A 26231-nucleotide genomic window follows, 5' to 3' on the forward strand; every position below is an offset into this window, starting at 1 on the left:
TTGCGTTCAATCCTCAGCATCTCATAAAAATAAATAAAATAAAGGAATTGTGTCCAACTACAACTAATATATATATATATATATATATATATATATATATATATATATATATATTTTTTTTTTTTTTTTTTTAATAAAAGTTGAAATCTAATAAACCACATATGTTGTCATGGCTGTGTGAATATGGGTTCAGCTCAGGCTAAACAGTGGGCTGACATAGACTTCTTTCTCCATGTGCTCAATCTCACAATCCCTGTGTCACTCCAAAGAGAATAAATATGTCAGTCATTAAGGTCTTTGATAGTGTATCAGTTAGATACAATCATGTCACATTATATCTCATTTTTCATTTAAATCATAAATTTATTCTTCAGTTTTGAATTTTTCTAAAGGCTATATTGTTTTTCTTTTCTATTTTCTTTTTCCAGTACTTGGAATTGAATCCAGGGGCACTTTACCACTAAGCTACATCCCTAGCTCTTTTTAATTATTTTTAAATTTTAAAACAAGCTCTGATTAAGTAGTTTAGGGCCTCACTAAGTTGCTGAGACTAGCCTCAAACTTTTGATCCTCTTGCCTCAGCCTCCCAAATTGCTGGGATTAGAGGCATGGGGCACTGCACCCAGGTTTGTTTTTATTTCTTCTTACACTGTTTACCTGTAACATATTCTACAGTATGAATAAGAATTATCCCTTCTGAAATTCATGATAAAATTTCATTCTCGGGCTGGGGATGTGGCTCAAGCGGTAGCGTGCTCGCCTAGCATGAGTGCGGCCCGGGTTCGATCCTCAGCACCACATACAAAACGAAGATGTTGTGTCCGCCGAAAACCAAAAAATAAATATTAAAATTCTAAAAAAAAAAAAAAAATTCATTCTCATTGTGATTATTTTAAGAGGTGAGACCAGGTGGAAAAACTTTAAGACTTGATTAATACTCTGCTCTGAGGAATAGATTGATTCATTCATGTGACTAATGGACTTCTAAATGAATGGATTATCTCCAGAGAGGATCTGGTATAAAAGCCAGTTGGGCCAGGTACCTTGGTGCATGTTTATAATCCCAGCAGCTCGGGAAGCTGAGACAGGAGGATTTCAAGTTCAAAGCCAGCCCCAGCAATGGCAAGGCACTAAGCAACTCAGTGTCTTTAAGTAAACCCTGTCTCTAAATAAAATATAAAATAGGGCTGGGGAGATGGCTCAGTGTCGAGCGCCTCTGAGTTCAATCCCCAGTACCCAAGGTGGAAAAAAAAAAGCCAGTTTGGCTAGGTTTCTCACACCCTGGCTCTCAGTGATGTCCTGAACCTCTTGAGACTCTGCCAGCAAGAATGCCATTATTGTGGTCCTTTGACCTTCAACCAGAACCATGAGCCAAAGTAAACCTCTTTTAAGTTATCCAGTCTGTGGTAGGCACATTATTAGCCACAGAAAATACACTAAGACATCACATCTTTAATTTTTTTCAAATTATCTTTTATATCATTATTCAATTCAAGTCCTTTTTTTTTCTTCCTCCAATCTACATCCCAAGCCATTTTCTTTTCTTTTCCGCTAGAAGAAATATGGATATTTTTTATTTATAATTGCATACTGGGGATGGTCTTTTGAGGTATGACTCCAGACTTAGAAGCTCTAAAGAAAGAGTTGTCATCCTAGCAACTCAAGAGGCTGAGGCAGGAGGATTCCAAGTTTGAGGCCATCCTTAGCAATTTAGTGAGACCCTGTCTCAAAGGAAAAACTAAACCAAAACAAACAAAAAAGGAAGGGCATTAAAAAAATTTACTTTTTAAAAAGTATTTTTTCTTTTAGTTGTAGATGGACACAATGACTATTTATTTATTTATTTTTATGTGGTGCTGAGGCTCAAACCCAGTGCCTCACATGTGCTAGGTGAGTTAATAGATTTACACTTTTTAAAAGTTGCATTAAGAACACCATCAATGGGGCTGGGGTTGTGGCTCCTTCGTACAGCGCTTGCCTAGCATGCATGCGGCACTGGGTTCAATCCTCAGCACCATGTAAACATAAAATATATTGTGTCCACTTAAAATTAAAAAATAAATATTAAAAAAAGACAGATCCTCCCCCCCCAAAAAGAACATCATAAATAACACTAAAACTTTGGGGAGTTATTTGGTGTGTTCTCAGTAGAAATAATACTAAAAATTGGGAGAGTTGTTTGGTGTGTATTGAGTTTCAGTTTTGCAAGATGAAAAAGTTCTAGAGATCTATTACCCAATAATGTGAACATAGTTGCACTACTAGATGATGCACTTACAATGGTTTAGAGGGGAATTTTTATATTGTGCCTTTATCACAATTAAAAACATTTTTGAAGGCTTAAGTAAACTGAATAATGTTGAAGGTGAGCTGGGAAAATATTTTTTTTTCTTTTTTTTTTTTTCTAATTAATTATACAGGACAGTAGAATGCATTTTGACACATTGTACACAAATAGAGCACAACTTCTCATTCCTCTGGCTGCACATGATGCTGAGTCACACAGTAGTGTAATCATACATGTATACAGTGTAATAATGTCCGTCTCATTCTACCATCCTTCCCATCCCCAATGCCCCACCTTTCCCCTCACTCCCCTCTGCACAACCGAAAGTTCCTTCATTTTTCCCCCCACTCTACCCCTGACACACACTATGGACCAGCATCCACTTACTAGAGAAAACATTTGGCTTTTGTTTTTTTGGAATTGGCTTATTTCACTTAGCTTGATACTCTCTAATTCCATCCATTTACCTGCAAATGCCATAATTTCATTCTTCTTTAAGGCTGAGTAATAGGGAAAATATTTTTAAATAATTGACTTTCCTTAAAATCCCATTCTTTTTTTAAAAAAAGTATTTTTCTTTTAGTTGTAGATGGAAACAATGAACTTATTTTATTTACTTATTTTTATGTGGTGCTGAAGATCAAACCCAGTGCCTCACATGCTCTAGGCAAGAGCCCTATCACTGAGCCACAACCACAGCCTAGGATCCCATTCTTTTTTTTTTTTTTTTTTTTTAACATTTTTTAGTTGTAGATAGGCACAATACCTTTATTTAGAATTTTTTTATGTGGTCCTGGGGAACGAACCCGGTGCCTTATGCATGCTAGGCAAATGCTCTACCACTGAGCCACAACCCCGGCCCTAGAATCCCATTCTTTTTCCCTTTACTTTGGTGTTTAAAGCTTTTTTTTTTTTTTAAAGGCCTTTGATGATTTCTTCTTTTTCTTTTTCTTTTTAAAGATAGAGACAGAGAGAGTCAGAATTTTTTCGGCGGACACAACATCCTTGTTTGTATGTGGTGCTGAGGATCGAACCCGGGCTGCACGCATGCCAGGCCAGCACATCCCCAGCCCGGTGTTTAAAGCTTTTATGCCAACAAATGCCTCTTCAAAACCTAACCTCTCCAACATAACTCCTTCCCTTGTGCCATTAGGAGGATATACCTTTTCTTTTTTTGTTTGTTTGTTTGTTTTGTTTTTTTCCTTTGAGACAGGGTCTACCTAAATTATTAAGGATGTCCTCAAATTTGGATCCTCCTGACTCAGCCTCCTGAGTAGCTAGGATTATAGGCATGTGCCGCTACACCCCGCTGTTCTACATTTTCTGAAATACATCCTCTATTTTCTAGGAAACCTATGTGGAGGCCAACTTTGTATGTCAAAGATGTCATTATATTACCTTTACATTGCAGGATGGTTTAACTGGATCTAAAATTCTAGGCAAACTTTGTTTTCTCTCAAAAACAAGCAGGCACCGTAATCAAAGGCATTTCTGTATATCAGTGACAAATCCTCTGAAAGGAAAATGGGAAAACTACCCCATTTACAATAGCCTCAAAAAAAAAATAGAATACTTGGGAAGCAACTTAACAAAAGAGGTCTATACAATGAAAACTGCAGAACCCTAAAGAAAGAAATCAAAGAAGACCTTAGAAGATGGAAAGATCTACCTTGCTCTTGGATAGGCAGAATTAATATTATCAAAATGACCATACTACCAAAAGCATTATACAGATTTAATAAAAATCGACCAAAATCCCAATAGCATTCCTCATAGAAATAGAAAAAGCAATCATGAAATTCATCTGGAAAAATAAGAGACACAGAATAGCTAAAGCAATCCTTAGCAGGAAGAATGAAGCAGGTGGCATCACTATACCAGACCTTAAACTTTACTACAGAGCAATATTAACAAAAAAAAAAGTATGGTATTAGAACCAAAATAGACTGGTAGATCAATGGTACAGAATAGAGGACACAGAGACTAACCCACATAATTACAGTTATCTCATACTAGACAAGGGTGCCAAAAACATACATAGGAGAAAAGATAGCCTCTTCCCAACAAATGGTGCTGGGGGGCTGGGGATGTGGCTCAAGCAGTAGCGCGCTCGCCTGGTATGCGTGCGGCCCAGGTTCGATCCTCAGCACCACATACAAACAAAGATGTTGTGTCTGCCGAAAACTAAAAAATAAATATTAAAAAACTCTCTCTCTCTCTCTCTCTTTAAACAAAACAAAACAAAAACAAATGGTGCTGGGAAAACTGGAAATCCATATGCAACAAAATGAAATTAAACCCCTATCTCTTGCCATGCACAAAACTCAACTCAAAGTGGATTAAGGACCTAGGAATTAAACCAGAGACCCAGCATCTAATAGAAGAAAAGGTAGGCCCTAATCTCTACCATGTCAGATTAGGCCCCAACTTCCTTAAAAGACTCCTATAGCACAAAAATTAAAATCTAGAAATCAATAAATGGGATGGATTCAAACTAAAAAGTTTCGGGGCTGGGGATGTGGCTCAAGCCGTAGCATGCTCGCCTGGCATGCGTGTGGCCCGGGTTCGATCCTCAGCACCACATACAAACAAAGATGTTCTGTCGGCCGAGAACTAAAAAAAATAAATATTAAAAAATTCTCTCTCTCTCTCTTTAAAAAAAAAAACAAAAAACTAAAAAGTTTCTTCTCAGCAAAAGAAACAATCTGTGAGGTGAAAAGAGAGCCTACATCTTGGGAGCAAATTTTTACCCCTCACACATCAGATAGAGCACTAATCTCTATGGGTATATTGTTATGCTCGAATTCAGGACCCCCAAAAGACCACCAGAGACCAAGATCAATGTAAGCAGCAAAGAGGTGTTTATTAGGAGAGCTAGCTCGGTCCTCCCTGCACACACACAGCAACTGGTGACGCTGAGAGGCTGTGAGCCCAGGGCTTGCAGCAGTTCTTTGGGGAAGGCAGGGACCCCACATACATCATATCATCTCTTAGCAAATCATCATACACCTCGGGGAAAGTCATAAAAAACTCTAAAACATGATTAGCACATTCACTGGCAGGAACAAATTGGGTAAGGGTGATTGGTTAGTACAAGAGAGGGATTCCTTTGAACTGATTGGTTTAAGCCATGAGGGGAGTACGTCCCAACATGTTATCAACCACCATAAACTACTTGGAGGTCATTTGACATTCCAGGTATTTTCCCTGTCTCATGATGATTAGTGGTTGCTAAGGGGTTGCTATGGGTCCTCACCTAGCCTGACTGAGTCAGGGACACCTGGCTCCACAGATCTCTCCCGTTGTTTATAGATAAACAACTCATCAGGGTGGGTATGTGCCTAGGAGTGCTCTGTGGGTCTTTCCAAGGACAAGGGTCACACCCCCTTCCTTAGGACAGGCTTTGCTCTGAGGTAGAGGCTGGTTTCTCATATAAAGAACTCAAAAAGCTAAACACCAAAAAAAGAAATAACCCAATCAATAAATGGGCCAAGGAGCGGAACAGATACTTCTCAGAAGTGGATATACAATCAATCAACAAATATATGGGAAAATGTTCATCATCTCTAGCAATTAGAGAAATGTAAATCAAAACTACTCTAAGATTTCATCTCACTCCTGTCAGAATGGCAGCTACTATGAAGACAAACAACAATAAGTGTTGGCAAGGATGTGGGTAAAAAGGTACACTCATAAATTGCTGGTGGAACTGCAAATTGGTGCAATCAATGTGGAAAACTGGGAATTGAACCACCATTTGACCCATCTGTCCCTCTCCTCAGTCTATACCCAAAAGACTTAAAAACAGCATACTAGAGGGACACAGCCACATCAATGTTTATAGCAGCACAATTCACAATAGCTAAACTGTGGAACCAACCTAGATGCCCTTCAGTAGATGAAAGGATTAAAAATTGTGACATATATACACAATGGACTGTTACTCAGCAATAAAAGAGAATAAAATCATGGCATTTGCAAGTAAATGGAGTTGGAGAAGATATTGCTAAGTAAGCCAATCCCCCCCAAAACAAATGCTGAATGTTTTCTCTGATATAAGGAGTCTGATTCATAGTGGGGTAGGGAGGGGGAGCATGGGAGGGGAAGGGAAGGCAGGGGGTTAGAAATGATGATGGAATGTGATGAACATCATTATCCAAAGTACATGTATGAAGACACAAATTGGTATGAATATATTTTATATACAACCAGAGATATGAAAAAATGTGCTTTATATGTGTAATATGGATTGTAATGGATTCTGCTGTCATATATTTAAAAAATCAATTAAAAAAAAACAATCAGGCATTTCTCTATTCAGTCTTCTAGGATTCGATATTACTGACGGGAAATTTGTACTTATTCTGACTCTTGTTTCTTTATTTTTTTTTTTTTAGTTGTTGATGGACCTTTATTTTATTTATTTATATGTGGTGCTGAGAATCGAACCCAGTGCCTCACATGTGCTAGGCAAGCGCTGTATCACTGAGCCAAAATCCTAACCCCTCTTGTTTCTTTAGAAATGATATTTTTTTCTCTTTAGAAACTTTGCAGATCTTTTCCTCATTCATGACATTCTGAAATTTCATGAAGAAGTGTCTAGGTATGGACGATTTCCCATTCATTATCTTGAGGTATCTTGAGCACTGAAAGGAAAGTGAGGAACCAGGAGGAGAGAGAGAGAGAGAGAGAGAGAGAGAGAGAGAGAGAGAGAGAGAGAGAGAAAGAGATATGAATGACAGAGATCAGGCAGAGATACACACCAGAGTTTATTTGCCAGAGCTGACAAATGAAGGCCATCTCTCCATAGGTGGAGAAAGGCAAAACAGGCTTGGGGTTGGGACTTTTTGGGGGCAGGCTGGGGGGATTAGAGCCTAGGGGTCATAATGCGGGTAGTTAAGGGTGGGGTTGGTACAAGGGAGTGGTGAGCCTTTCTCAGAACTGCCCTTGGGCAGGAAAAGGAAATTTTTCTTAAAAAGGAGGCTGTCACTTAAGATGGCCATCCAGATGCTAAGCAAGGACCTTACAAGCACAAACTAAACTCATTCAGAATGAAGATATGTCTTTCAGTTCTGGAAATTATCTCATATTTTTCCCCAAGATATATTGCTTCCCTCTATTTTATTCATTCTCATGATCTGGGATTCCTAATAACCACACGGACTTCTCCATTAGTCCTCTCTGTTATTTTTTTCTCCATGATTTCCATCTTTTCACATTTTTGCCCTATGTTTTTAGAGTTTTTAAATCCTGGGGCTGGGGATGTGGCTCAAGCGGTAGCGCACTTGCCTGGCATGTGTGCGGCCCGGGTTCGATCCCCAGCACCACATACAAACAAAGATGTTGTGTCCGCCGAAAACTAAGTAAATAAATATTAAAATTCTTTCCAAAAAAATGTTATTAAAAAAAATAAATAAATAAATAAATAAATAAATCCTTCTATTGGACATTTTATTTTTGCAACCACATTTTTAGTCTCTGAGAAATATTTCTTGTTCTCTGAGTGTTCCTTTTTATTATAGCATCCAATTCTTATTTTATGAATGTTTTGTCTTCTTGAATTTCTTTATATTATGTAGTTCTCTCCACACACTGAATTATCTCTTTCCTGCAGTGACATATTTTTGTTTTTTAATCTTGGTCTTTCTTTTGCAAGCTGATGGCCTTCCTCATTTATATAGTGATTATTGGTAATGATGAGGTTCAGAACACAGAAAATGCTACTCCAAGCTAAGTCACCTTGGCCTATGAGTATTTTAGACTGAAGGAATTTGAGAAAACCATAGGAGCAAGAAGATGTCCTTGACCTTCTCTGTCCTTCTCTGTCTGAACCAGGTCTGCCCTTTTCCTGAAACAGATATTAAGACCCTCAGGTGAGAGATGCCCCTCCTATACCCGAAGAAAGGAAGGTCTTTCCATTATATTAAGTGAAATAAGTCAAACTTAGAAGGTCAAGGGTTGTGTTTTCTCTAATTTGGGGAAGCAAAAGAGGAAAAAGGAGAAGGAAGGTGGGGAGGGGATCTCATGAAAATCAAAGGAAGGGCTGGGGTTGTGGCTCAGCGGTAGAGCGCTTGCCTGGTGCGTGCGAGGCCCTGGGTTCGATCCTCAGCACCACATAAAAATAAATAAAAATAAATAAAGGCATTGTGTACAACTAAAAGAAATGTTTTTAAAAAAATCAAAAGGAGATGAGTAGAGGAAAGGGACCAAGGGGTGAGAGGAAGGGAGGGGTGAGAGGAAGGGAGGGGTGAGAGGGAGGGAGGAAGGGAGGGGTGAGAGAGAGGGAGGGAGGGAGGGAGGGGTGAGAGGAAGGGAGGGAGGGAGGGAGGGGTGAGAGGAAGGGAGGGAGGGAGGGAGGGGTGAGAGGAAGGGAGGGGTGAGAGGAAGGGAGGGAGGGAGGGAGGGGTGAGAGGAAGGGAGGGGTGAGAGGAAGGGAGGGAGGGAGGGGGAAGAGTTGGAGAGTGATATTGGCTAAATTTATAATGTTATGTTGCATGCATGAACGAATATATAACAACAAATCGCAAATCCCATCATTATGTTCAATATAATATATGAATAAAATAATGTGGAGGAAAAATAAAAAAGACAGGAATAAATATTAAAATAAACATTAAAAATTTCTCTCTCGGGCTGGGGATGTGGCTCAAGCGGTAGCGCGCTCGCCTGGCATGCGTGCGGCCCGGGTTCGATTCTCAGCACCACATACAAACAAAGATGTTGTGTCCGCCAAATACTAAAAAATAAATGTTGAAATTCTCTCTCTCTCTACCTCTCTCTCACTCTCTCTCTTTAAAAAAAAAAAAAAAAATTTCTCTCTCACTTTCTCTTTAAAAAAAAAAAAAAAACCTCAGAAGTCCAACTTCCAAGGGTTAAAACTCAGGGATAGAGTGCTTATTAGCATACACAAGGACCTGGGTTCAATCCCTAGCTGAGGCAGGAAGATCCCTTAAGCCTAGGAATTTGAGGCCAGCCTGGGCAACATAGTAAGACCCTATTTCAAAAAAAAAAAAAAAAAAAGGGGAAAATACCTTTATATTCCATCATCTCTTTCCTTTTCCTTCCTTCTTTCCATCTTTTTTTTTTTTTTTTTGTATTGGGAATCAAACCCAGGATGTTTTTACAACAGATCTAGCCCTTTTTACTTTTTGAGACAGGGTCTTATTTTTATGTGGTGCTGAGGATTGAACCCAGTGCCTCACATAATGCTAGGTGAGCACTCTACCAAGTTTAATTAAAGGACAGCAGAAAAGACTTCTCCCGGAGGAAAAAGGGGACCCAAGAGGTGGAATCCGTGGAAGTGCGGTTGTCTCCCCTTTTTTATAGTTTTGGTGATGAATGTAAGGGGGAAGGGTTGGGACACAGGTGGGCCAAACAAGTAATCTGGGCAGGAAGGACTTCATTATCACTTCTTTGGGATGGGCTATCTCCAAATCTGTTGGGGGCTGTTTCCTGGGTTCCATTAACATTTCTTTGGGGTGGACTTTGGCCTAGGGCCTTTCCGGGACTTCATTAACATTCCATGAGTTGTCCAGCAATCATTATCAACCTGGCCTCCATTTTAGATTTCACTCAATATGATATTAGACCCGATTTACCTAACTACACTGACTACCTAATTTTAAATCTGGCTTCACTGGGATCATATGTGCATACCATGGTGCCCAAGTTCCATAATCTCTTTCTTCATTTCATTTCTATGCACCTATATAATTCACCTATATAATTCTAACAGTAGCCTCTAGGCCCAGAATAATGCCAGAGAGAACTTGCATCAAGGCAAGAAAGTCACAAGTTTAAATAAAAGGAAATTTAAATCAATTTCAATGTTATATAGATCCTGAAAATGACTTGACATGCTTTGGGTTTTTCACCAAAGTCTCTTATGTTCTTTCTCTTTCTTGCATTAAATGTCCACCACTAGAATCACAAATAAAGCATTCGTCCATTTATTCATTCTGGAAGTATATGAATACACCACCAGTGAAACTCCTCACCATATACAACCATAAGAATGGGATCCAAATTAGAGTAAGTTGTACTCCACGAATGTATAATATGTCAAAAATATACTCTGTTGTCATATATATCTGAAAAGAAAAAATAAAAAAAGAAGTTATGAAATGCTGCCCAATTGCCAGACACTGAATTAGACACTGAGTATAAACAGTGAAGAAGACATAGATGGTCCTCATCCTCTGGAATTTTCAGTTCAACCAACAAAAAAATGTTTAGCTGGGCACAGAGGCACATGCCTGTAATCCCAGTGACTCAGGAAGGTGAGGCAGAAGGATCACAAGTTTGAGGCCAGCCTCAACAACTTAATGAGGCCTTAAGCAACTTAATCAGACCCTGTCTCAAAATAAAAAATTAAAAAGGATTGAAGATACAGCTCAGTGTTTAAGGGCCCCTGGGTTCAATCCTCAGTGCCAAAAAAGGAACAAATGTTATTAAGAATCTATTATGTCCAAGGAATTGCTGCTGCTGTAGTTTTGAGAACTGAAGTTACTTACCCACACAGCTAATGCTGATATGAGAGCACATTGATATGACTATTCTACTATCTTCACTGGCATAACTATCTAGGGACCATTGCCCAGAAGATAAACTGAACATTTCAAATTAACTTCATTGTTTTCCAAAAGACCCATCAACCCTTTAATAGAATTTACTATCAATTTGCCCCTAAGATTGAACCTCTTACTTCAAAACCTCCCCTTTGTTATGGTCATCCCAAAATACTATGGCATGATCCTTTCCCACTCCTAACCAACCCCTGCCCCCACCCAGCATTAAAAGACCCTATCCCTTAACCTAGGCTTCGATATCTCAATGAATATCACAGCCTTGCACTTTGTCCAAGGAGGCACAGTCAGACTGTTGAGGGGTCAGCAATGAACTTAGCTTCACCTTATTCAATAGGTGTGATAGTGACAGTGCAGGAGTCAACATTTGACAAGGTAGTGGGGATATGGTAGTGAATAATGTCCTTGCAGAGTTTGCATTCCAGAGACAGACAATAAGCAGATAAACCAGGAGATAAGTACTTTAATAATATTTTACAATGTAGCTGGGGAAATAGACAATACCCAAGTCGCCAAACGTATCATTACAAATCGCAATAACTAAGAAAGCAATAAAGGACACCAGAATAGAGACTGAGGGGAGTTGGAAGTCTCAATTTAATTTTATTGTTTATCTATTTATTCTTTGTGGTATTGGGAATTGAACCCATTGGGGATTGCTTTACCACTGAGTTACATCTCCAGGTCTTTTTACTTTTTATTTTGAGATAAAAGTCTCGCTACATTGCTGTGGCTAGCCTTCAGGAAGTGGCTTTTCATCCTCCTGCCTCAGCCTCCCTAGTAGCTTGTATTTCAAGTACCAGTATCACCACACAGGGCACAGTGATCTCAATTTTATAGATGATCCTCCGAAGTGCCTTAAGCTGAGGATGGATGTGGTCTGAGTGTTCCTAGTATTGGAATTACATGTATTGAGACCCTGAAGCACACACAAGCCCTTTAGCAGGTTCTCGAACAAAGAGGAAGTCTTCAAGACAGGAGTGAGTGAGGAAAAAGCCAGGACTGACCCTGGCAGATTTCCTATTCTTACCTCACTCAGAGGCTCAGCTTCACTACAGTGTTTATTTGTTTGTTTGTTTATTCATTCATGCAGTGCTGGGGATTAAACCCAGGGCCTCCAGTGCTCTGCCCCAGAGCTACACCCCTGTCCTCTAATTGCTCTTGCAACAGAATTTTTTCTAATACGTTTCACTGCAAATATGCAGAAGTGAACATTACAGACTAAAGTGAACATTACAACTTTAAGAACCTTGTTGTTTGCATAACTGTTTTTGGCAAAAACGGCCCAGTTTTACCAAAGTCGTGTAGGGGGCTCCTGAAGCTTTGCCTTGAGCTCCATAAGCCGTGTCATCAGCTGAAAGGGCCCCCATGTCTCCAGAGAAGCAAGCTATGGGAACATATTAAGGATGCACCATTTCTCTGTCTTGCATTCTCTAGCTGCAGGACGTTGAAGTTTAAATCTACTACCAACTGCTTTGCTGAAAGAAGTGAAAATATGACCCAAGTTAATGGATGTTCACAGGCTCTTTTCTAATTACTTCCTGGAGAAAAATGTCTTTAGGTGCCGCTGATAAATTAAAATGTGTCCAAACTGGTGAGGAGGATGGTGCATTGGCCCTCACCTAACAGGCTGAGGGAATAACAATCTCAGACACTCACTGGCTAGTGCTGGGTTCTTGGTCGGGAGCCCGCTGGGCAGGACTGTCTTGTAAGAGTTCCAGGGGGGCCCCCCGGCCCCATCATAATGCACACAGGCCTGGGTGGGGTTCCTGGCTATTTCTGCTTTCGCTCCCTCTCATCGGCCTCTGCCTCAAGTGTCATCAGATGCACAGTCCCATTGCGGTCGCCCTCGCACGCACACAAACCTCCACCCGCGTGTACACGCCCTGGTGCTGCGTGCCTCTGGCCCGGTGCTGTACTCCGTGCGCTGAAATCGCTGGGGCCCACACTTGCTGGTCGCACACTTGCTGCGTGCACGGTGCTCAGCTGGGAGGCTCGGAGTTTAATCACACACAAACAGTGTCCGGCTTCCTGTCCTCATCACACCCCTCCCTCCCCGTTTCCCTTGCCCCTCCCTCTCCCCCGCCCGATCCGCCCGCCCGCTCCCCCTCCCTCGATCCCTCGGGTCCCGGGATGGGGGGGCGGTGAGGCAGGCACAGCCCCCCGCCCCCATGGCCGCCCGTCGGAGCCAGAGGCGGAGGGGGCGCCAGGGGGAGCCGGGCACCGCCCTGCTGGCCCCGTTTGTGCTGGGCCTGGGCCTGGCGCTGGCTTGCCTTGGCCTCCTGCTGGCCGTGGTCAGCCTGGGGAGCCGGGCATCGCTGTCTGCCCAGGTGAGGCCTGGCAGCACACTCCTTCCCTGGGCACATTAGGAGCAGAGACTGCAGAAGAACCTATGGGGGTCGGGTGGGCAGAGGGCCAGGGGACCTGAGGATGGGTGGAGGGCGAGATGTCAGGTGAAGAAGAACAGGGTGACGGCTGCCTCCTTCCCAGCAGGAGCCTTCCCAGGGGGAGCTGTTGGCAGAGGAGGACCAGGAGCTGCTGGTGAGTAGGTGTGGGCACTGTGTGTGGGTGGGCTGCAAGGCAGGAGAAGCATGTCAGAGCTGAGGCTGCAGCTGTGCCAGCTGTGAGTGAGGTGTGTGCCCAGTATGTGTGCATGAAGACTCACATGCATGGGTGTGAGTCTGTGTGTGTGTGTGTGTGTGTGTGGAGGGGGGTGCAGCAGTATAAGTGGGTATGTCTGTGTGTGAGAGAGGGTGACCACCATGTATAAGAAGTTTGTGCCCCAGTTGCTAACTGAATGCAAGTGTTTATTGGCTGTAGGTGAAGTGAGGTTATGAGATATACCATTTTGCCATGGGACATGGATGCTGTTATGTGCAGTGTGTACTGCCTAGGCACACTGACTGAGTGTGGGCATTTGTGTAGCATATCACTGGAGTGCAGGGGCTGTGCTGTGGAGGGGATGTGAGGGCAGGAAGGTGTGGCTGGTCTCGGGAAAGGGCCTGACCCCACGCTTAATCAGTCCCTAAGACTTCTGTGTCCATTGCTGGCTGGTTGCTCTTCTGACAGGCTCTGATCATCTTTGCTTATATCTTTGCGAGGTCCTAGTTGATCCCTGCCCTTAATTCTCCTAGGAACTGAACCCCCAGACTGAGGAAAGCCAGGGTGTTGTGCCTTTCCTGAAACAACTAGTCCGGCCTCGCAGAAATGGTGAGCATCCCTCTAAGAATGACAAGAGTGGCCAGTTTAAGGTGGCTTCTGAATTCATTATTAATTTTGTTCATGTAACAGCCCTGTGAAGTGGGCAGAGCAGAAATCATTATCCTTCAAGAGAAACTGAGGCACAAAGAGTGAAGGGGGATGTTCTGAGTCACACAGCTGAACAGTTGAGGCTCAAACTTAGGAATTATAACCTTTGCTCTGAGGCTCCTTTTGTCACATAGACCTGCTTTTCATTAACTCTACCCCAGATATGAAGAGGGGATAGTCAGGAGTTAGGAGGATCCCTGGAGTCATGATGAGGACCAGGTGGGAGAGTCAGAGGCCTGGGACCCAATTAGCAAAGACACTTATGAATGGGATGTCCACATGACCATGGATCCAGGTTCCCATGGGTTACACCTGTTATCTCAATGTTATTTCCCCTGCTGCACTATAAGAGATAGAACCCAGGGCCTTGTGTATGTTAGGCGAATACTCTACTACAGAGCTATACCTCCAGCCATTGTGATTATTAATAGCACCCCCTTTTGCTCTCAGAAGCAACCTGATTTGGATGATAATTATATAATCACTCTATTTATGGAAGAAGATGAGGCCTGAGGTTCTGAGGACAGGAGACTAGACAAGACCAAGGACGCCAGGGTCCTGAGAGGAGAGCAGGGCTGCTAAGCGGCTCCTGGGCCTCCAGAGGGATCTACTCTGCTCATCTGTCTTTCCTTGATTCTCAGCACCTAAAGGCCGGAAAGCACGGACTCGAAAAGCGATTGCAGCCCACTATGAAGGTGGGTGATGGGTGAGTCATACCTGGAAGGAAGGGTGACAGAGGGGCAGGGCAGGTCTCAATAACCCCTTCTGTGTCTTACAGTTCACCCACAGCCGGGACAGGATGGAGCACAGGCAGGTGAGACCCCATCCCCATCTCTGAGATCTCCTCTTTCATCCTATGGCACTAGCCTCCTGGGAAAGGGATCCCTCAGATCCTTTGTTTTCTCAACTCCTGCCCGTCCTTCAGCCTAAGAATCTGAGGAGCCGGTTCATCAAAGTTCTCAGGGTTTGGTTCTCTTTATGACCCATGCCTGGGAACCTGGGAAGACCCTTGCCCTCTTCATCCAGGCTGGCTTTTCTACCTCCTCAGTGGCCCCAGCTTTCTCTATCAGTCCTCAGATTTCAAATACCTGGGATTCATTTGTCCCCCAATCCCCTGTATCCCAGGGGTTTGCATGCCCTGATCATTGTTCCTCCAAATGTTTCTATTCTCTGCTCTTTTTTCCCATTCCTTCCCCACCTTCCACCCAGCACTACAACCTCAGAACCTCAAACCCACTTCTGGCCCCTTCTCCCTTCCTCACCCTCCCATCCCTCCATTCTGCCTCATTTACCCTTCCAAGCTAAGTCCCCTGAAACTTCCATTTCATTATTCCATCACTTCTCTGCTTGGCTTCTGGCCTGCCTCTTAATGGCCCGGTCTCAACCTTATTTCTGAGCACTCCCTATGCATTCGCCATGCTTGTAGTGAGCAGATATGTCTGCATTCCAGTGTACCCTCTTCTGGACTTTGCACATGCTGTTCTCTCACCTGAAATGTCCCTCCATTGGGAAGGCCAGGAGTCAAAACATGAGGACAGGTCCAGTCCTGGATGTTTGCAGCAGAGATGGAGAGAAGTAGTTGGATTCAGCATGTGGTTTGAAGATACAAGGAGGGATTGTTTGTAGGTCTGACACAAAGAATAAGAGAAACTGAGGAACCACGAATGATAAATATATTTTAAAATATATTTGTGGTTCTGGGAATGGAACCCAGGGCCTCATGCATGCTAGGCAAAGCCACTACCTCTAATCTACATTCCCAGTTCTGCAATGGTTATTTTTGAGGTATGGGCGTGGGGTAGAGAGGAGAAAGGTTTTTATGTTCTCTTATCCCTCCATACTAATGAATCCATAACCATGACCAAATGTTATTTTCACAATCAAAAAAAAATTTCCCAGGTACTAGGGATTGAATATAGGGATGCTCTATTATTAAACTACATCCCCAGCCCTTTTATATTTTTTTTAAATTTTGAGACACAGTCTTGCTTAGTTGCCCAAGTGGTCCTTGAATTCGCAATCTTCCTGTCTCGGCCTCCCAGATAGCTGAGATTACAAGTGTGCACCACTGTACTCAACTTTTGATTTCTCGATTTGTAATTTGGATATCTCTGGAAATGAAAAAGCCACTTGTAAGACAGGGTTTACAAGAAATAAGTTACCAGGGATGAAGTAAGTTGGAATGTGTACATTCTGTCTGATTTTCATAATAGCTCTCAAAGGATGTTCTGGTAACCTCTGTTTAATAATTAACTGAGATGCTTAATAATAAACAAGTGGATAGGCAATACTAAAGGGAATTTCACAAATAGATGGCTGGACATAGTAGACTAGCTCAGGCTAGGTGAGGAACTATAAAGACAGAAGTATGTGGCTTGAAGATACAAGGAGGGATTGTTTGTGGGTTTCATGGGAGTTGAGTATATACCCACCATCCCAGTGATTCAAGAGGCTGAGACAGGAGGATTGTAAAGTTGAGGTTAGTCTCAGCAATTTAGTGAGACTCTGCTTCAAAATAAAAAGTCAAAAGGGCTTTGTAACTCAGTGGTAAAGTGCCCCTGAATTTAAAAAAAAAAAAAGGTAATGACCATAAGCTACAGAACTGAATAAGACACCCAGGGAAAGAAAGAAGCCCTAAGGCCCCAGGCCATCTGGACATAGGGCGAAGGAGGGAAGCTGGGCTGAGATTGAGAAGCAGACATAGAGGAAGAAACTCAGGGAGGGTGGTGTCCTGTAATCTAAGAGAAGACTCTGATTTAAGAAGGAGGATGTGGCCGGCTGTACAGAAGCAGCTGATGCATCACATGAGATGAGAACAGAGAAATGACTGCTGGGTTTGGTAACATTAAAGACGACTGGTGACCTTGATGACTGGTGACCTTGATGACGGAGGTTTTGGTGGTGGAGTTAGAATAGAGGCCCCTATGGGTTGAGTCAAGAAAATAAAAAAATAAAAAAAATTGAGATAGTGGCAATCCTTTTTAGAAGTTTCTCTAGGACAAAGAGCAGAGAAATGAACCACTAGATGTAGGGAAGTGTGCATCAGAAAAATTTAGTCATTTTAAGCAATACTGTATTCCTCTTAGTTTTATTGAGTGCTTTTTGGACTATGACTAGCTCTCATTTATTTGATTCTGTCTGATCTTCATAATAGCCCTAAAAGAAGGATGTTCTGGTAACCTCTATTTAAAGATGGAGATTATACAGCTTGTCCAAGGTCACAATGATATTAGGAAGAAGCAGGCTGTGAAGCCAGCTAGAGTGTGCTCATGTGCTGGACATGGTCCACATGAGAGGTATATTTGCTGGGGTGAGGGTTGGGGATCCTGCAGGGGCAATGTCCAAGAGACATTGGGAGGGTATGCTTTCCATCAGGAAGAGAGGACACATCTTCCACCATCACAAGGGGGTCTAAGGAGTCTGAGAGAACAGGTAGGTTTATAGATTTTGTTGGTGTGGGGGGTGAGAGAGCCCTTATCTGAGGACTTCTAGGTCCTTCAGAGAACTAGGGAGATAGGGACAGGGGGTTTGAGGAGAGACGGTACCAAATCATTGTCTTTGGGAAAACAAAAGCCTGCTTGGTGGGGGCAAGTGGGTGGCCAGGCAGCACAGAATATCCATTTGAAGTTTTTGTGTGACCATAGTTTCAAACACACTCTGCCCTTTGGTTACAACCAGGCTTTGCTCAAGCTGGTTCCATAGTTGGGATTCCTCCCCTCCTTTTCTCCCCTCCCTCTTCTTCATGGCCCGGCCAGCCCTCCACCTCTCAGTATAGTTCACTTATTTTGGCAGTTACCCAAGACATCCATTCATTCATTGACTGAACACACACGCACTAAGAACCTGCTATTTGCTAGGGACCAGCCTAGGTGACCCTAGCAAATCACACCCACACCTGTGCTCAAGAAGTCACTGTCTAGGACAGGAGACAGCATATAAATATGTAATTACAGTGCCATGTGACAAGGACAACACTCAGAGTAGACAAAGATCCATGGCAGGATAGAGGAAGACAAAACAACTTCAGAGTGGAACCAGGGACTCCTTCCCTATGACAGTGAGGCATCACTGGGCTTTGAAACCTGAGTGTAAGGTGGCCAAGGATCAGGGTGTGGCAGGCAAAGGAATCACCATGTGAAAGCCTGGAGTTTGCCAAGGGTCTGACAGGCTGGGGGCTGTAAGAAGTTCAGTGTGGCTGAAGCAGAAAGTGCTAGAGAACAGGGTGGGTTATGAGGCTGCGGAAGACGAAGCCAGGTCACAAAGGAGTTTGGAAGTCATTCTCAGGTAGGCCATTGAAAGTAATGTGAAGTGGGAGGGTGCAAGAAGGCGGGAGAGTTGTGCTGTGACCAGCTAAGGCCTCAGGTCCATGAGGGGATGGCAGATTCACTCAATTGTCCACTTAATACAAGAAAATGGAAGCTGAACAGCCAAAGGAAACCTTCCCCAACACGGAAACTAATGGTGAATTTGTGTGAAGCAGTATTCTGGAAAGTTTTTCTAAGAATAGTGAAGAACTGAAGGGTCCTGCATCTTTTTTTTTTTTATGTGCTTCTGTATAAAAACCCAACATTCCTCTGTTTCATAGGTGTTCTACATTTGAGGCGTAGTGAATCTTTCCTGTTCACCAGGTGTAATGTTTTAGTTTCTTACCAACAGGGCTGGTGGGGGGAGGGCATACAAAACTAACACTGAAATTTTGAAATAGCACAGAGTGAGTGAATTTTATTTTTTGTTCATTGTTGGTGGTTAAAAAAAAATACCCTCCATGTTTAAAAAAAGAAAGAAAGGTAATATGAAGGGGCTGTGGTTGTGGCTCAGTGGCAGAGCACTTGCCTTAGCATGTATGAGGCACTAGGTTTGATCCTCAGCACCACATATAAATAAATAAAAAATAAAGGTACATCAATAACTAAAAAATATTTTAAAAAGAAAGAAAGGTAATGTGAAGCCAGGCACCATGGAGCATGCCTGTATTCCCCAGAGGCCAACCTCAACAACTTAATGAATCCCTGCCTCAAAACAAAATCTTTAGAAAGGGCTGTGGCTGTGGCTCAGTGGTCGGTGGAGTGCTCACCTAGCATGTGTTAGGCACTGGGTTTGGTCCTTAGCATCACATAAAAGATAAATAAATAAAATAGAGGTATTGTGTCTATCTACAACTAAAAGAAAAGAAAGAAAAAGAAAGGGCCAAGGATGTAGTTCAGTCCTAGAGCACTTGATTTATGGGCAGCCCTGGGTTTTATCACCCCAGTATTGCAGAAAAAAAAAGAGATAATCATCCTTGCTCTCATGGGGTAGTCAGATTCCAAACAAACACATGAATGAATGATGAATAAATGAGATATATTCGCTTGTTGATGACTGCTAGGAAAGAAAGAGAAGAGGGAAGAGATTAATGGAGGCAGGGATGGGGCTGACTTTTTTTTTTTGATACTGGCCATTTACCACTGAGCTACATCACCAACCCTTTTTATTTTTCTCTTGAGACAGGGTCTTACTAAGTTGCTTAGGGCCTTGTGAAGTTGCTGAGGTTGGCCTTGAATATGTGATCCTCCTGCCTCAGCCTTCCAATTTGCTGGGGTTAAGCAACCAATAATCGACTTTCTATCTCTCTAGATTCGTCTGTTATGGACACTTCCTATAAATGGGATCATAAAATATGTGGTCCTTTTGGGACTGGCTTCTTTCACTTAGCATAATGTTTTCAATGTTCAGCCACATGATAGCATACACCAATACTTTATTCCTTTTATGGTTGAATAATATTCCATTTGCTGGGGTTGCAGGTGTACATCACCATACCCAGCAGGGCTGGTTTTTAAAAACTGGGTGACCCAAAAGGCAGAGGTGCCAGCCAGGGAGGAATCTTGGGAAGAGGGAAGAAGCCCTGCAGGGAGGGAGAATGACCTTGGTGCCTGGAAGGAACAGGATGAAGGCCAGATGGTGGGAGGGAGTGATTAGAGAAGAGTGTGAGATTAGATTGGGGAAACAGACAGCAAGCTTGGGCTGGGTTGGTGACTTGGAAACCACCTGATACTCCATTATTATTTCTTTTAAAAAAAAGAGAGAGAGAGAGTTTTTCAATATTTATTTTTTAGTTTTCGGCGGACACAACATCTTTGTTTGTATGTGGTGCTGAGGATCCAACCCGGGCCGCACGCATGCCAGGCAAGCGGGCTACCGCTTGAGCCACATCCCCAGGCCCCCTCCATTATTATTTCTTTAGCAATTTGCAATTACCCTAGCCCTAGGGGTTTCTTTCTTTCCTTTTGTTTGTTTCTGTGGTGCTGGAGATGATACTCAGGGCCTTGCCCATTCTAGGCAAGTGCCCTGTGACTGAACTACATCCCTAAACCCTCTAGAGTTTTGGTGGGTTTTTTTGGTATGGGGATTGAACTCAGGAACACTCGACCACTGAGTCACCTCCCCAGCCCTATTTTCTATTTTATTTAGAGACAGGATCTCACTGAGTTGCTAGCACCTCGCCATTGCTGAGGCTAGCTTTGAACTTGTGATCGTCTTGCCTCAGCCTCCCAATAGAGTTTGTTTTTTGATAATAGATTTTTTGAGATATAATGCATATCTCATATAATTCACCCATTTAAAATTTATAACCTAATTTTTTTTCTGTTTGTTTTTGTTTTTGGTACTGGGGACAGAATCAAAAACCCATGCTAGGAAAGAATTGTAACCACTTAGCTATACCCCTAGCCCCAACCCAATAGTTTTTTAGTATATTCACAGAATTGTGCAACCATCAATCATCACAGTGATTTTAGGATATTTTGTTCACCTCCATAAGAGGCTCCTTAGACATTACCTCCTATTATCATTCCCTAGCCTTAAGCAACCAATAATTGACTTTCTATCTCTCTAGATTCGTCTGTTATGGACACTTCCTATAAATGGGATCATAAAATATGTGGTCCTTTTGGGACTGGCTTCTTTCACTTAGCATAATGTTTTCAATGTTCAGCCACATGATAGCATACACCAATACTTTATTCCTTTTATGGTTGAATAATATTCCATTGTATGAATAAACCACATTTTATTCATACAGGTTATGAACATTGGGATGTCATTTTTTTCTTTTTAATTATAATGATTCAAGTAATGTATGTACACATATTCAACATAAAAGAGGCAAACAATGTAGACACAGGTGAAGAAAATGCAAAAGCCCTCATTTTTCCTTAAATCCTACTCTGCTCCCCAGAAACAATCGGGTGACAATTTTGTCCTGAATCTTCCTGGTCATATATGTTAGATTTCTTCACACAATGTCCAATTTTACTTTGGGCTGCATAGGTCATGGCTCCTCCCATACCTTGGGCAGTTGATCTCTCTTCTGGATTAAGGTGGGCCCCAAATGTTTATTAGCTTAATGGATCCTTGGGGAATGTGTGGGAGTCCTGTAAAGGGACTTTTCCTTATCTTTGAACATCCATGTTCAGGTGTGGATGGGACAGTGAGTGGCTGGGAGGAAGCCAAAATCAACAGCTCCAACCCTCTGCGCTATGACCGTCAGATTGGGGAATTTAGAGTCACCAGGGCTGGGCTCTACTACCTATACTGTCAGGTAAGACCCACCTGGCTACATGGGTAAAGGAGAAACTGAGGGGAGAAGGGCTTGGTTTGCGGGGAAACAAAGAGGTCAAGATCAAGGCTGGGAAGGGAGAGTTTGGGGTTTTGGAAAAATGGGATACTTGGGTCTCTAAGGATATTTGAAACTGAGGCGAGGGCAAGCAGAGGCCTAGACTCTGCCGCCCTCTCCCACCCCAGGTGCACTTTGATGAGGGGAAGGCTGTCTACCTGAAGCTGGACTTGCTGGTGGATGACGTGCTGGCCCTGCGCTGCCTAGAGGAGTTCTCTGCCACAGCAACGAGTTCCCTTGGGCCCCAGCTTCATCTCTGCCAGGTGTCTGGGCTATTGCCCCTGCGGTCAGGATCTTCCCTGCGGATCCGCACCCTCCCCTGGGCCCATCTCAAGGCTGCTCCCTTCCTCACCTACTTTGGACTCTTCCAGGTTCACTGAGGGGCCCTGCAAATTTTCCAGCTGCCAGCTCCCCATGCAGCTCTCTCAGTGCCTAGTCTCTTCTGCCCCACCTAAGCTCCAGACCTGCCTTTCCCTCCATAGGCTGCCAGGGCTTATTCACTTTATCCCTCATAAACATTCCCATTCCTCTCTTACAACGCCCCTCCCTGCTCTTCACCTCACTAGCTCCCAAAGCCCTTATCTTTTCACACCCCCATTCCCATTCATCCCTTGATTCCCCCCTAGCCACAGCCCCCCCAGGACACTGTGTTTTCTGGCAAGGATGGGCAAGGAGGGGTCCAGAAGACCCTGCTTTCAGGCACTAAGAGAGGCTGGACCTGGTGGCAGGAAGCAAAAAAACCTGGGATTAGGCCAGGAGTTCCCAAATGTGAGGGGTAAGAGCCCAAGACAAGCTCCTCCCTTGATAATTCCCTGTGGATTTTGAAAACAGATATTATTTTTATTATTATTGTAACAAAATATTGATAAGTGGATATTAAAGAGAACAAGTCATGGTCTCTCTCTTTACTGGGACCCACGGTAGTGGAGAGTCATGGGGAGGGAGTCTGAGCACTGGGGAGCAGGGACCTGCATTCCTCCAGCCCACAGTTGTCAGAAGAAAGCAGAAATGTGCACTGCTCAAGAAAAAAAACCTGTCCTCAGCTCAGGTATTGCAGAAGCAGCCTCATTTCCCTAGGAGGCGGACTTCCTCCTGCGGGGGAATCCCTGGCAGGGAGGAGCAGGGGCCCTTCCTCTTGGCGGCCTTAGGACATACAGCAGGTGCTGGCACATGCCCTGGCTGGGAGATGGGGTGGGAGCTGGCTTGGAGGGGTCTCTGAATCCATAGATGGGATGCCGGGGACCAGGCACAAGAAAACATGGGCTCCTGGGGTCCTGGGGAGGAGTTCTGCAGTGGCTGGGGGGCTTAGGGCCGCTTCTTTGTCTCTATCCAGAGCCTTATGTAAGAGCTTTTCTTGGGAAACAGGAAGTCCTGCTTGCCAAGTTCAGCACAGGGAGTAGTGCAGGCCTTATTCCAACACACCCGGCCCGGCCTTAACCCCAGCACCCAGCCAGTTTCTTATTCCTGGTTCTCTTCTCCAGCGACTCCCACCTCCTTTTCTCACCTTCAATTGCCCCTAGAAAACTTCCCCAGTGGTCTCTCGCATGCCTGAGCCAGAGGGTCTTCTGTCCTCATCCCCTGGTCCTCAACACTGCCCAGCTTGTCCCCCATCCTGAGCCTGGCACCATGCCCCATGGCCAGCCAGCCTTCCCTCCCCCAACACTGGGGCCGCCCCTGGGTTCCTGAGCTCTGGCCGCTCCTCCTGGGTGTCACTGGCAGCCCCGTCCTTCCTAGAGAGACTGGCACCAAATTCTCCTGAGGCTGGGGGGCGGGTCTCAAGGAGACACTAGCCCTACAGAGGGGTGCCAGGAGCACCTAGCTTGCTTTCCTCCTCCCTCCTTTTTATTCTCAAGTTCCTTTTTATTTCTCCCTTGCGTAACACCCTCTTCCCTTCTGCACCACTGCCTGTACCCCCACCCTCCCTGCCACCTCCTTGCCCCTCCATTCCTAAAGACACAGCTGTTAGCAGGGTCCTGGGCTCATGCCAGCCTCGTCTCCTTTCTTGCTAGCCCCCAAAGGGCCCTCGGGCGACATGGGGGGCCCAGTCCGAGAGCCGGCACTCTCGGTTGCACTCTGGTTGAGTTGGGGGGCAGCTCTGGGGGCTGTGGCTTGTGCCATTGCTCTGCTGACCCAACAAACAGAGCTGCAAAGCCTAAGGAGGGAGGTGAGCCGGCTACAGAGAAACGGAGGTCCCTCACAGAAGGAAGAAGGGTATCCCTGGCACAGCCTCCGAGAGCAGGTGAGTGAGGGGAAATGAGAGTCCGGGAGAGAAGAATGGGTGTCAGGGGGTCTCTAGGTCTCTGAGCTATGGTCTGCAAAGTTTCAAATAGGTGTAAGAGAGGGTCCCAGGTTTGGAAGTCAAGGGAGCGGCCATTCCAGAAAAAGAAACTGTTAAAGATTAATGCTTCTTGTACCTAACAGATCCTGGAGGGCAGCCAGCACCAAGACGCAGGGTGCTGGGGAAAGGTGCATGAGGGATTTGAAGCATTCCTAGTTTGGAGGAGAACTGAGAAGGAAGGCTGTCTGGGGTCGTTGCATCTTAGTCTTACCTTGACCCTCTTTCTATAAGCAGAGCCCTGAAGCCCTGGAAGCCTGGGCGAGTGGGGAGAGATCTCGGAGAAGGAGAGCAGTGCTTACCCAGAAGCGGAAGAGTGAGCCCTGGGCACAGCAGGGGTGGGAGGTGATCTTGTAATGTGGGGATCAGATTTATATATATATATATATTTAACCTGAGCTAAATGAGGGTGGAGGGCAGACATCAGGGCACCTGAGGTAGACAATCCAACTGAGATTTCCTCCTTCTCTTCTCAGAGAGGCGTTCAGTTCTGCATCTTGTTCCCATTAACATCACCTCCAAAGGTGAGCATTATTTTAAATAATGACTTTGGGGAGAGGCACAAGCAAGGAATTTTGGGGCTGGTATCTGGGCCCAAGAGAATCTTAGAGGTGAAAAGATGAGAGATGATAAATGTCTAGGGTGTAAAGAAATCCTGACAGCCACACTCCTCACCTCCAGAGGACTCTGATGTGACAGAGGTGATGTGGCAACCAGCCCTTAGGCGTGGGAGAGGCCTGGAGGCCCAAGGATACGTTGTGCGAGTCTGGGACGCTGGAGTTTATCTGCTGTACAGCCAGGTAACTCCAGGCATACCCTGAACTCCACATGGGGGCCTGGAGGCTATCTCTTTACTCTTCTCCCAAAGCCTGTATACCCCATACTGAGGGTTCCTGATCCTTCTGTTCATACCAAACTTGGGAGACCCTTATTCATTTCCTAGCTCCTGTGAGGGCTCCAGAGCTGTCTCAGAATGGTCATACCATCCTGGTTTTCTTCAACATCTTCTCTCTTCCCTGCCAGGTCCTGTTTCATGATGTGACTTTCACCATGGGTCAGGTGGTGTCTCGGGAGGGCCAGGGAAGACAGGAAATTCTATTCCGATGTATATGCAGTATGCCTTCGGACCCTGACCGGGCCTACAATAGCTGCTATAGTGCAGGTGAGAATCATATAAGCAGTGGAAGTCGGATGTGAGCAGAGGACATCGCTGAACTAGACAGTGGAAGCCTGGGTGTAGAGGTAGATTTGAGGAATGAAGGACTGAATGCCTAGGTCCTTAGAGGAAGCATAGAAAAGGTGGAGCTGGAGAAGGCAGGGTGAAACATCAGAGTATGTGGATGGCTGTGCTTCATTGAGCATCTGTTTTCTCCTTTTCTCAGGTGTCTTCCATTTACACCAAGGGGATATTCTCAGTGTCCTAATTCCCCGGGCAAAGGCGAAACTTAGTCTCTCTCCACATGGAACCTTCCTAGGGTTTGTGAAACTATGATTGTTACAAAAGGTGCTTCTGAAATGGGAAGACCAGTGGGGGTACACATTGGAGACAGCCAGGAGCTGGCTAGACAAAAGATGGGGAATGGGCAGAAACAGAAGCCTCTACTTGGGTCTGACTTCATCACTCAGTCCACTCATTCTTCACTCCCAATCCTAGATTTTGACTTAACGGATATTAAAGAGGCAGAATATCTTGCTTTCATCTCCCATCGCCCCAAATTCTTGTGTGTGTGTGTGTGTGTGTGTGTGTAGGGGGGTTGGGAGGTGGATGCCAGGCATTGTCCAAACGTGCTGTGGGTCCTCTGGAATGCATCCAGAACAGCACTACCATCTAGCGGCAGTTTGAGGGAATCATTCTGCCTGCTGGCACAAGTCCACTAAACCTCCCTCATCCAGGGAAAATCTCAGTTCCTAATGCCACACCCCTCTTCAGGTACCCTCTGAAGAAACTCTATGAGAAACTTCATTCTCACTTCATCTATTGGGCCCCACATTCCGTCACTATTTCCAGAGATGTATCTATTATGCGTCCGTCTGTAGGGCGTGCCCAATGACGAAGGT

At 44.3% G+C, this 26231-nt stretch overlaps 2 protein-coding genes and 1 long non-coding RNA gene across 4 annotated transcripts; 2 read left to right on the forward strand and 1 right to left on the reverse strand.

The window, feature by feature from the left end:
* Window positions 1-10220: 10220 nt before the first annotated feature.
* Window positions 10221-12915, reverse strand: LOC124104991 (uncharacterized). Its single transcript, XR_006855575.2, has 2 exons — window positions 12532-12915; window positions 10221-10377 (listed from the first exon to the last, which is right to left on the reverse strand). It is a non-coding gene; the product is annotated as an uncharacterized LOC124104991 (long non-coding RNA).
* A 30-nt stretch (window positions 12916-12945) lies between these two features.
* Tnfsf12 (TNF superfamily member 12) lies at window positions 12946-22731 on the forward strand. Its single transcript, XM_046462067.2, has 7 exons — window positions 12946-13202; window positions 13366-13413; window positions 14007-14082; window positions 14823-14876; window positions 14960-14995; window positions 21639-21763; window positions 21967-22731. Exons 1-7 carry the CDS (start codon window positions 13044-13046, stop codon window positions 22216-22218), a joined length of 750 nt encoding a protein of 249 aa, XP_046318023.1. The 5' UTR covers window positions 12946-13043; the 3' UTR covers window positions 22219-22731.
* Window positions 21972-25872, forward strand: Tnfsf13 (TNF superfamily member 13). 2 transcript variants are annotated; one of them, XM_058584887.1, is made up of 7 exons: window positions 21972-22101; window positions 23848-24077; window positions 24411-24489; window positions 24650-24697; window positions 24855-24973; window positions 25197-25335; window positions 25556-25872. In XM_058584887.1, exons 2-7 carry the CDS (start codon window positions 23871-23873, stop codon window positions 25663-25665), a joined length of 702 nt encoding a protein of 233 aa, XP_058440870.1. In that variant the 5' UTR covers window positions 21972-22101; window positions 23848-23870; the 3' UTR covers window positions 25666-25872. The 2 variants fall into 2 exon arrangements, with proteins under 2 accessions (XP_058440870.1, XP_046318022.1); XM_046462066.2 differs by lacking the exon at window positions 21972-22101 and adding an exon at window positions 22730-22998.
* Window positions 25873-26231: the final 359 nt, after the last annotated feature.

Source organism: Marmota monax, unplaced genomic scaffold, assembly GCF_021218885.2.
Source record: "Marmota monax isolate L192 unplaced genomic scaffold, Marmota_monax_Labrador192_F-V1.1 WCK01_AAM20220418_F8-fsc00392, whole genome shotgun sequence".
NCBI classification, from domain to species: Eukaryota; Metazoa; Chordata; class Mammalia; order Rodentia; family Sciuridae; genus Marmota; species Marmota monax.